At 42.5% G+C, this 11116-nt stretch overlaps 3 protein-coding genes and 1 non-coding gene across 4 annotated transcripts; 3 read left to right on the forward strand and 1 right to left on the reverse strand.

Moving 5' to 3' along the window:
* Window positions 1–34: 34 nt before the first annotated feature.
* On the reverse strand, window positions 35–2492 carry LOC128297037 (endoplasmic reticulum-Golgi intermediate compartment protein 3). Its single transcript, XM_053032590.1, has 6 exons — window positions 2286–2492; window positions 2066–2224; window positions 1773–1995; window positions 1352–1704; window positions 240–441; window positions 35–170 (listed from the first exon to the last, which is right to left on the reverse strand). The coding sequence occupies exons 1-6, from the start codon at window positions 2371–2373 to the stop codon at window positions 35–37; spliced, it is 1161 nt and encodes a 386-aa protein (XP_052888550.1). The 5' UTR covers window positions 2374–2492.
* Window positions 760–1334, forward strand: LOC128297039 (reactive oxygen species modulator 1). The gene is made up of 2 exons (XM_053032592.1): window positions 760–1045; window positions 1122–1334. Exons 1-2 carry the CDS (start codon window positions 909–911, stop codon window positions 1228–1230), a joined length of 246 nt encoding a protein of 81 aa, XP_052888552.1. The 5' UTR covers window positions 760–908; the 3' UTR covers window positions 1231–1334.
* Window positions 2493–2838: 346 nt separating the features above from the next.
* LOC128308144 (phosphatidylserine synthase) lies at window positions 2839–10638 on the forward strand. The gene is made up of 6 exons (XM_053045462.1): window positions 2839–3580; window positions 4102–4360; window positions 4429–4881; window positions 4956–5291; window positions 5362–5446; window positions 8351–10638. Exons 1-6 carry the CDS (start codon window positions 3363–3365, stop codon window positions 8479–8481), a joined length of 1482 nt encoding a protein of 493 aa, XP_052901422.1. The 5' UTR covers window positions 2839–3362; the 3' UTR covers window positions 8482–10638.
* Window positions 7992–8160, forward strand: LOC128299941 (U11 spliceosomal RNA). Its single transcript, XR_008287319.1, has one exon. It is a non-coding gene; the product is annotated as a U11 spliceosomal RNA (small nuclear RNA).
* Window positions 10639–11116: the final 478 nt, after the last annotated feature.

The raw sequence follows: 11116 nt of genomic DNA on the forward strand, positions 1-11116 counted from the left end.
TATGTAAGACACGGATGTACTGCTACGGTAAGCATTAGCTCGCCTTTCCAAGTTCAATCTTCCGTTTGATCACGTGTATCGAGGTGAATAGCAACGAATCGATAATGCCGGCCACCGTAAAGATGCCGCCAATAATTGCACATACGTTGGTAGCGAAATGACCGAGCGAGCTAAAAGAATGTTTAAAGAATAACATATAGATTCGTTCAATAAGGCATATCGTTCCGACGATTTCTTACTTTCGTTTCTCGGTGAACTTGACCATCAGCGGTGATAGTTCATAGTTGACGAAAATACCAGGCATTCCCGTTTCACCGCTCATGGCCGTGACACTTTTCTGGTGCTTGGTTACGGAGAATTGGTTGGTATATACGGTCGGTCCCTTCAGCGGGACAAACATTGTGGGAACTATCTTTATGTAGTACTGAAACATCATTGCGCCTGGAAATGGAAACAGAATTTGTGATTAAATCCATGGTCCATCGTAGCACAGTTTGAATATTGGCTGGAATGTCTAGTTACATGCGATATCCATACATACAGTTTTAAACCTAATCAGAATAACGCATTTGTTTATGGGGTACATAAGGAATATCTTAGTAAATTTGCAATTTTTAAAAACCTAAAAAATTGCCGCATTTCGTCCATATCCGCCACATAGAACAGTCGTCCATAATAAAATTACTCACGTTGCTATAAAAATCAACCAAGTGAGAAATGCAAGATTCTCACTTCTCAGCGGTCATCTGTCAACGCATTGTCAGAGCATGCTGAAATTTCTATTACGTGATAGTTGTGCATTGTTGCGACAAAACAAAATTCGTACGATATTGTCCGTAAAAACCGGTGTTTTACTGGCGCAGTAATCCCTTGCATCGAATCTTACTAAAGCCCCGCACAAAACAACCATGCCGGCGGTCCCAGGAAGTGTTTACAATCAGAACCAGCAGCCGAGTTGTTTTGATCGGATGAAGATGGGTTTCACGATTGGATTCTGTGTGGGAATGGCCAGCGGTGCACTGTTCGGAGGCTTCTCTGCTTTGAGGTAATGCATGGTGATTGCATTCGGTGCGAACTTGATTAATCACGGCAATCACTAATTTGATTGGATGCGTTTCTAGATACGGATTGCGCGGCCGAGAGCTAATCAACAACGTGGGTAAAGTTATGATCCAAGGAGGTGGCACCTTTGGCACCTTTATGGCAATTGGAACTGGCATTCGTTGCTAAACCAAAACATCCGATCACGGGATGTTATGTGGTCTACAGCATATTAAAACTACACTTACACTTAAGAATTGTTATGAATAAATTAGCGCTACCCTACATCTAATCACAACATATTGCTTACCTTCGGTCGCTTCCACCATCAGTCCGTCGAGTGGACGTGTCGTTCCGAACTCGAACTGTTCTCCGAACGAGAGCGTGTTAATTCTGTGCGTGGTGTTGAACCGGGCCGACGAGTACGGTTGTACATCGTGCACGTGAATATGGTTGATGGAAAAGCTTTTCCCCGGCGCTATGTGGAACCGTCCCTCGACCCGATTTACTTCCATCGTTCCATAAATGTGACATCCCTCACTGAACGCCTTCCCTTCGACGCTGCCATCGTTGCTGTTCTTACATTGCTCAAAATCCTCCACATTTGGGTTCCACTTTCGCTCACGATACGCATCAATTACTTCCTGACACGTGTTGCAGCATCTGTGAGTAGTGAATGAGTTTAAGAGTTACTTGTTGGACGGATTTGTTCTTATGGTAATTATGCATACTGGGAAGCATTTTTAGCAGCGCCATAACAACTTCCACAAGCGGGTTTAAGCGTGGTTGTCGCAGGTGATTCAGTGCTGGATATGCGTTTCGTCGATGCCTGAATGTCCTCCTTTTTGGGTTCTTCTATTTGATTGCCCTGCAGATCTAGTCTCCGTTTGTAGATGTTATGCTCAATGTGCAAATGTTGCTCCCCCGTTGAATCTTGCGCATCCAGCGAAACATCTATGGAACCAGAAAACAATACATTAGCAGGATATATTAGAAATGTGAACAGTTCCAAATCACTACATACAATCGCACGATATTCTCGGAATGGTAAAATCTAGGTTGATTTTAAGCTTGTGGCCCCGTGTCGTATCCACGAACAATTCTTCCGAAATGTTGGGTGAGAGGTAGGCATTGATTTCGCCTATCACTAGGGTAACTATTACAATCGTGCTAATCAGCGTCACTAAAACGAAAGGGAACATTATTAACGCTCCTCATTGACCATGTTTACCACTTATGCTTACGTGCCGCTCCACAAACTGTGCGTATGCTAAATTCATTGTCTATCTTAGGGTACGCATCTAATCTTCGTAACGAATCAAGAAACCGCATGGTTTTCTATGGAAAGTGTCCTTTTCTTGGTTGTTTGAAACTCCTAACGAGATCCAGCTGTGCAAACATGCAGGAAAGTAATCGGTCCGTATCGCTTCAACAAAACACGTAGCCACCAAGCTGTTTGTTATCATTCGAGAGTTCTGACAGCGTCAAGACAGCTCATGCCGGCTGTATGTTTTGCTCAGCATCCTGCAAACAATCAGAACAGGCTTTCTTTCCCTATCCGGTTTTTGCACGACGATATTGCATATTTTAAATATCGGATTTTTATCCCCGTATGGCACGGGAACGGTACAATCTTTCTTCTACTGGATAAAACCACAAATGGGTTTTGTGTTGTTGTTCCCAACTGTCAAACTTGCGTGTCAGTGTACTAGCCACAAGCCCCTTGAACCAACCGGGCTCACACGCTCTGCTGCCAAAACTAATCAAACGCTGTCATGTGCGCTCTCTGATGTAATCAATTGCGGGGAGATTAAAACCATCTCAATAAATTTCCGAACGAAGAACGAGCTTGACGTGCGGGCCAGGACGGTGTTTGGTGAAAATTTGTACACTCGTGGTCATACATCGTGCGTGCAGAAGTGCTGTGATAAAATCGTGCCGTAAATGTAACTTGCATCTAAACCCTCTTTCGTACACTTCCATCTTCTATCCACGACGGTATTCTTCGCCCGGTGTCTTCGGGAAGGATTATTCTTGCCGTACCGAGCTTATGCTGGAATCGATTTTAATTCAATTAAGACAAAGCAAGCTGTGTGATAGTGCAAGGCAAAACGCTACGTACGACCGTGCTTAATCGTTGGAAAACCTTGCTAGTGTGAAGTTCACCAGTCGGAACGGAAGTCGGAAGCATACTGCATACATACGTAACACCCGGTGAACGTAGAATACGGCCTTCTTTGGTCTCTGGGTAGCACACGCTGGCCCAGACCGTGGAACCAGAACCCTTTCCGGACGGTGTTATCGTGCTGAGCCGCAAAAACATGAAGAAACGTAGCAGTCCGCCACCGTCGACGGCGGACGGTGGCATTGGCAGTGAAACGCTACTGCATGCCTCGCAGCACACCATGGCGGTCAATGAGTTTAAGTTCATTAACGAGCGCCCGGTGGACGATATCTCGCTGAACTTCTTCTACAAACCACACACGATCACGCTGCTTGCCGTTTCGATATTTGGCGTGATGTACTTTGCCTTCGTCCGGTAAGTAGTGAGTTTCCGCGATATATAATCGACACCTGTCCTTTTCGTAGCTTAACCTCTGTGGCCACACATCCACCATCCCCTAAGGTTAGTAAGGTGAAGTCTGAAGCAGCAAAAAATATTAAACCATGTTAGGTAATCGCAACGTGCTCGCTGCCTACTAGAAATGCGCATCAGTGACTTAGTTAAAAAAAATAATCACACGTTGCTGTTAAAAAATGAGAAAAAGTCATTTTTTGCCTTGCTGTTTTGTTTAATCCGGTAATTTGTTGATTGTTACCCGGTAAAAAGACTACACAACATGAATGTTTTTTTTTTTTAAATGATTCTCTAAAAGTTGAAGCAGCTCATCCGTATGGCTAACATGAAAACATCGTGTGTGTATCAAGCACATGCAAAAGTTTAATAAAGGCAACTAACAAGTGTGGCTTCAAAAATATCGATAGTCCCAAATTCGCATTGCAACTAACTGTCCCTTTTTGCTTATTTTCGCAAAACAAATTTGTCAAAATATTTTTTAGTAATCAGTCCGATATACAGGAGAACATTTGGGCCGGCATGCTGTGCGTCATATTCTTCTTCCTGATCATCTCCGTGCTTGCGTTTCCGAACGGACCGTTCACACGGCCCCATCCGGTGGTCTGGCGAATGCTCTTCGGTCTGTCGGTGCTCTACCTAATGCTGCTACAGTTTCTAATGTTCCAAGATTATAAGTCCATCATGGGAATTTTCTACTGGTTCGATCCAAAGCTGAGAGATTTCCATATCGACATGGAAAAGGTATGTTGCCTCTGGGCCGCAACATTTGCAGAAAAAAAAGTATTAAATAAACAATTCTTTCACTTCAGCAATACGCCGCCAACTGCTCTGATATGTCGTTCGAACGAATCTGGTCCCACGTGGATGTGTTTGCCTGGGGCCACTTTCTGGGATGGGCCTTTAAAGCCGTCCTAATTCGTCACATGGGCATTTTGTGGGCCATCTCGGTGATGTGGGAAATCACAGAAATTACGTTTGCGCATCTGCTGCCCAACTTTGCCGAATGCTGGTGGGATGCACTGATTCTGGATGTGCTGGTCTGCAATGGGTTCGGTATTTGGTGCGGGCTGAAGATCTGTAAGCTGCTGGAAATGCGCGAATACAAATGGGCCAGTATACGGGACATCTCGTCCACCACCGGCAAGCTGAAACGAGCGGTATTGCAATTCACACCAGAAAGTTGGGCACCTGTGCGATGGCTCGATCCGAAGTGTACCTATATGCGATTTTTCGCCGTCTGTCAGTTGGTTTTGCTCTGGCAGGTAAGATTTCATCTAGACACGAGAATATTTAACCATTCTAACTACCTATATACGATATATCTTTTTGTTTTTAGCTAACCGAGCTTAATACTTTCTTCTTGAAACACATTTTTGAAATGCCACCTTCACATCCGGTCGTCATTGCGCGGTTAGTGTTTGTAGGTCTGTTCACAGCGCCCTCGGTGCGGCAGTATTATATCTATGTGACGGACACGCGCTGTAAGCGGTTGGGCACACAATGCTGGGTTTACATCGCTATCCTTGTGTCGGAGGCTATTCTGTGCATTAAAAATGGCAAGGAGTTGTTTGAGCGCACCCAGGTGAAGAATATTGTCGTATGGCTAATCATACAGGCGGTACTCTCGGTGCTCTTTGTCTACGGTTGTATGCTGTGGCATAGATACGTTGCGGTAACTATTGCAATATTATAACGAACGTTCAAACCGTACCATAACAAATGTTTTTGTCTCAATATTCTAGGAAGACGATTCCAGAGATGGATCTCCGGTGAAACAAATGAACCGCACGTTCAAGGACTCTGCCATCGTATCGGGTGACTCGAAAGGTACGTAGTTGTGTTGTATTTATTCACATTTTCTCGCTCACACCATCCTCGCATTATCAAAGTCCAGTTGACGCTCGGATCGATTCCAGTTTTGAATCACCTCATGTACATTGTGATTATTGTTTACTTCTCTGCGTGAGTATGATTGCTATGCGGAACTTCTTCGGGACGCATGAAACTGTCTCGCCGGGCGTTATAGTGCCCTATCGGCCTGCTAGACTTACCGGATTCGTAATCGTGCCGTCCGATAAGCGCTACTGGACGCGCTACTTACGTGCATCAAATATAACCCCAGCACCAAATCCATTCTTATCTCGGGGGTGATACTCTCTTTAACTCATCGAGGCATTCTAACATTGTCACGCCACCGGGTACGATCCTTATCATTTCTCTCAGGCGATCTATAGCCAACCTTCGGCAAGCACGTGTCGTTACTTCGTCTAGAAAAAAAGCAAACAAAAGGAAAAAAAATGTGGTCCGACTCACACACGATCTCCCCAAAGCGGAGTGACGCAATATATAACTGAATCAGCTGATGGAACCAAGGTGCTTATAGTTTCCATCCATTACTGCCGCATCATTCAATGCCAAAATAACGATACTTCGCTGCACAATATCTTCAACCCACTTTTCTTTGTTTCCGCCAATGCGAAGGACCGGAATATTACGTGCATCCAATGTTTGTGGCGCATGCCCGTGGAAAGCTGAAGGTGGTCGACATAAACAGCCCCAGCTATGATATCAAAATCAAAATAGTGTGAAGCTGCTGATATGGCATCCAATGCTCGCTGTGACTTTCGCCAATCAATAATTGTTCATAACACAAACGCTATACGAAAATAACCGAACCAGTATTGCGATGTGATGATGTTAGATTAAAAAAAGGGTCGCTTAAGATAGGCTAGGGATTAACAAGATTTTTCTGTTACGCACTTTGTGACTGATCAGGGTTTCAAATCGTGTTGGATGCGTTCTATTCGCTGTATCATAGTGTGATATATGTGCCAATGTTCACCTGCTTGTTTTAAGCTGATTTCCGATCTTACTTTCATCCTCCGTTAGCTGGCAGTTAATGTATCATGTTGTTTTGCTTCTTACGTTCTTTGCGCTGGTGGTTTATTTAATGCGCCAAAGGTTATTTATTACTAGGTCTTTAATTAACTTTTCTCCGCTATTGCTTACTTTTTTTTCCTCTGTATTAATGCCTTTCAAAAGACTTAAAGACTATTGCTACATAATAATCAACTGTTCAACTAGATATTGTTGTTCTTAAGCTGATTAATCGGTGTACAACCGCAATGTGTGGTATCATTCACAACAGGGAAATACATTTAAGTTTAGCAAGTAATGCTCTTAACCGATGATTTCTTGTGGGTCACACCAAATGAAATATTCAACTATGTATGTGACAACTTGAAATGATTCATACAATACTTTGAATTTGATTTGACTCAATAGTTACAATATTTTCAGACGTAGTAGTACTTATTGAAGTATCGTAACTTTGCACATTTATCTTTCTATCATTTCTATTTGAGGTTCGACTTTTCGGACAATCATTGAGTATACTGAAATCAATATGTTCCAAATGGATTGCTTTCCGTATAACCAATGAAGCAACGTGGATAGTCAATCAACTGTCGCTTAGAACGACAATGCTCTTCAACCTGGTCAGGTCTGGTACGTTGCCAGAAATATTTTGTTTCCGGGGGTGGCCTTGTACTGTTGATTAGCATATCCAGACATAAAATCGGACAAAGACTTGTTGTGGGGTTGGACAGGGTCATTGCTTTTTTTTGTTCAATGCCGCGTTGGTAAAGTTGCTAAAATTGAATTTAATAACGCCCATCGACAGTGTACATAAAACACACGGAATGGTCTTCATTGCTGTGCCTTATAAAATTACCTGCGAAGAACGAATCGCGTGCGCGATAGAGTGTATAATTTACGGCCGAAACGAAGCTTATCGTTTGCAGCACCCGCAGAAATAGAAAAGCGTTAGAAATTTTCACCCGACACGCGTTTGCGTTGCATGGTGTTGTTCCGGGGGTTCCTTGTATTTTCCGCACCTGTGATAAAATCGTATATAGGAACATTAGAACTAATCGAAATGCCAATCGTTTGGTTGAAATATTTTTCATTTTATAATTTTTATATTATTTTGAAGTATTCATGCATTGAAGTATAACAGGAGATTCTTATACCAAAGTACGAAAAAAAACTAATCCAATTTCTTGTAGAACTGTGAACAAGGATGGTGTGCAAACATAATTTTCAATAATCCATTTTCTTTATATTGATTTAATGGGTTTTGTTTTACTGTTTTTATATTTATTTAGTTACATCCACCAAAAACATCATAAACAAACTGCAGAACAAAAAAATCATTTGTTGCAGTAACACGTGTAGTGTTTTTAAATTCACATTCCGGGCATACGCCGTAGGGCACCAACATACAACATAACAGCCCGTCAGTTTTACGCATCGCTAATGCAGCATGTCGTCGCGCGTATGCTTTGGGCGGAGCAGTGCGTGCGGAAGATAATAAAAGGGTGCTTGCTTTTTTACGCTTGTATGGCACATCCGTGCGGCACCGAACTGGTTGAGTCCAGCCAGGTGTCCGTTCTGGTGGGGTATGGCTATCAAGACATATCCAGCACGTAATTTTTGTCCACGGAAGGCTGTTGACTCGCACTAATTGCGTCGACGCCTTCGACAAGAGGCGAATAAAACACCCTCGCTCCGAAGCATACAATACCTTCCGGGGAGGTTTATAATGTAATCTCTACCGATCGGGGGGTGGAATCGTTAATCGTTGATGTGTGTATCTACTACGAATTGGCGTTTTCCTTCATATCTATTCTATTCCTTTTCTTTTCTTGTTTTTTTTCTTCCCAACTATAGGATACAAAGATGGTTCCTCCTCGGCAAAAAGCTCACCCCTATCTACGCCTACCAAAAAAGCCCGATCTCAACAGGGGAACAATGTTTCTCTCGGCTCAACCGGCAAATTGGTCCGCGAACATCTTGAATAGGGTTTCCTAGGTACAAAACACTTGCGCACACACAGCCACAGTTGGCCACAAGTTAGCTTTCCTAGACATTTTCCATTTCTCGACATTTACCAGGCTACACTGTTTGTTTGATCCTCTTTACAACGAGCGTAACACACAAGCTTCCAGCACTGTAACGCACGCATCCGTATCGCGAATGCTTAGCAATGTAATATTTGTCACCTATTTCTATTCCCAACTAGTGCAGGAGTGTGTGTGTGTGGGAGCAATGGCATCTCCAAAATGCGTACTTCCTTCGTCCTTTAAAATCTAGACGCTTCTTCGGACCAAATATAGCTTGATGCTTGGGAACTTTGTCCCATGCTCGGTAGGATAGTACGAGTAAAATGATTATTCCCACTGCTACAAATTCACCCCTCTAGACAGCCAACAGGCACTTGAATACTCTATAATATTGCTGCTTATTGTTAGTTTTCTTTGAGTTTTTAGTTATGCGTTATGTTTCGTTATGTTTGAAAAATCAAATGCTTCGCACGCGCGCGTTTCCATATGCTCTGGGTAAACAGTGCAACATTGTCTGCCCGCGTAACCGTGCAAAGCTTTTATAGACCGTAGTTAGCAATCGGCACATTGTTGCATCCGTATGAAGTGCGTATATATGGTGTTTCTTTCCTTTTTTTGTGGAGTTTTGCCAAACAAAAACAAAACAAAAATCCACGACGACTGCACATACATATGGCGGGGGCCGAGAAAAAGGCTGATCGAATTATGTAGCAAACAATGTAAAGTAATAGTTAGGTTAGTTGACGATAGAGAGCGAGAGATAGTGAGAGATTGTGTATTGTACTACACATCGTGATGGGATGGGTGGTGTTAGGCTAGTTTATGAAATGCCATCCAACGTGTATCATTACCGCAATACCTATTTTACCGACAAAGGATGCTGATAGAACCTGAAAAGACCAGGCAGATGCGTAAGCAGATATACTGATGCGGTGTACAAATTGTATTGCAAGTAATTAATCGTAATAAAAGAAACAAGACTTAAGAGAGCGACGCATCATCATGTGGCGGTTGCATGGTTGATAATGCAAGGGCATCTGTTGAGCTGTAGATTTATATTCCAACAAGCTTCCGATTTTTAAAAAAATGATATAGGCACAAACTGTAAACAAGCCAGTAAACACAAATAAGCGTTGGTTAAACATGTTCTCTCCTGTTGCGGAGCTCTCGCTAGGAATGCTTCATTGTAATCTAATAGATCAAGTCTTCGCCTTTCTCTACTTTACGACTGGTACGGTTCTTACATATCTCTGAATGAAAAACAACAACAAAAGACATAGGCAAAAAAGCAATGTTAATAGTATCTAGCGCTTATTTCATTTCAACACCAAGCAAGACCACACACTAACCTGGTGTCCTACTAAGTCTTAACCGTTTCGGAAAGCTTCTTTTGCTTCATCAAGAACTTCGCTCAATATCTCACTGGGAAAAAGGTCAGTTGACAGAGTAGGTAGGAAATAACAAGGCTTCTTCATTTGCTGCTGAGCTGAGCCAACTCCCCGTTACGCCGTAGACAAAAATCTCTCTAGTCAGTAAGTTGTAACAAGAAGAAGGGTGGAACGCCTTGCTTCACTTTCACCATAAATATTTCTAAGCTAGTTTGTATCGATTTTTTTTACTAATCAAGCGTTGCGTCCCTCCTGCGGTATAACACGTTATGCTACGACGTGTGATGAAAGATTCTGAGATCGTTTTCGTACTCTTGCGAAACAGTCGAATACTTCCGGTAGATTTGTACGGATAATTGGGGGGGACGTAGGGAATTAGTCACCATCACCATCCCCCACCTTCGACAGGTGTTTGTGTGTGTGGTAACGCTTGCCAGTAACACACCGAAAACCAAGAATGTTAATTTTAGGTAGTTTTTTTCTGTTAAAAATGAAATCGCATGTTACTCTGTACCTATATAGAGTTGGGAAGCATCTTACTGCTACTATTAGTTTTGGACAGTGTGGTCTGGACCTTTGGCAGGAAAAATGCCGACGTAATGCGATTAAATAAACCAAAAATTATTGAAAAAATAAAGCAAGTGACAGACGTAGGTTAAGATGTAATAATTACAATTGAAACTCGTTGTGGTTGCAATTTCATTGTGTAAATGGTTACTTTTTGTTTGTTTTACAAGAATAATGAAAGGAAAATTACAACAAAATATATATATTTAAAACATTTAATTCACATTGTTATAGGTAACGTTAATGCAATCATGATGACGATTGCGGTCCGGTATTGACCAGTACCGGAACAACGCACCGACTGCAGGTGAGGTGGATTATGTGTGTTTGTGACGATATCACCGGTAGCACGGAATATACACGGGAGAAAAATGGCAAAAATCTGAAAAACTTTCGATACCAGGAGAGCATGTTTCAGGAGGTGACACCGGCAGCGTGGAATAAATTTGCCCATCACTATTGCATTGCATACTATCAAACCAGTGAGAGCGATCGCCAGTGTAAGTGAGATCGATGAAATGGGAAGTATCCTTCATCTCTCGCTCAAACTTTCCATCGACTGGTACGAAATTCCATACAAAACGAGCTGTTTTCAGATTTCCGATACCAGGAAAGCATCCACGGAAGAGGTAGCACCT

The sequence above is a fragment of the Anopheles moucheti genome, chromosome 2 (assembly GCF_943734755.1).
Source record: "Anopheles moucheti chromosome 2, idAnoMoucSN_F20_07, whole genome shotgun sequence".
Taxonomy (NCBI): Eukaryota; Metazoa; Arthropoda; class Insecta; order Diptera; family Culicidae; genus Anopheles; species Anopheles moucheti.

Excerpts from the sequence above, each read along its gene's own strand:
- LOC128297039 (XM_053032592.1), top strand. The coding sequence starts at position 909 with ATGCCGGCGGTCCCAGGAAGTGTTTACAATCAGAACCAGCAGCCGAGT. Across the intron at positions 1,046-1,121 it reads GGAGGCTTCTCTGCTTTGAG|ATACGGATTGCGCGGCCGAG; the intron begins GTAATGCATGGT and ends ATGCGTTTCTAG.
- LOC128297037 (XM_053032590.1), bottom strand. The coding sequence starts at position 2,373 with ATGCGGTTTCTTGATTCGTTACGAAGATTAGATGCGTACCCTAAGATA. Across the intron at positions 2,225-2,285 it reads CACAGTTTGTGGAGCGGCAC|TGACGCTGATTAGCACGATT; the intron begins GTAAGCATAAGT and ends CTTTCGTTTTAG. Across the intron at positions 1,705-1,772 it reads GCTGCTAAAAATGCTTCCCA|ATGCTGCAACACGTGTCAGG; the intron begins GTATGCATAATT and ends CACTACTCACAG.
- LOC128308144 (XM_053045462.1), top strand. The coding sequence starts at position 3,363 with ATGAAGAAACGTAGCAGTCCGCCACCGTCGACGGCGGACGGTGGCATT. Across the intron at positions 3,581-4,101 it reads ATGTACTTTGCCTTCGTCCG|TAATCAGTCCGATATACAGG; the intron begins GTAAGTAGTGAG and ends AATATTTTTTAG. Across the intron at positions 5,447-8,350 it reads CGTATCGGGTGACTCGAAAG|GATACAAAGATGGTTCCTCC; the intron begins GTACGTAGTTGT and ends TCCCAACTATAG.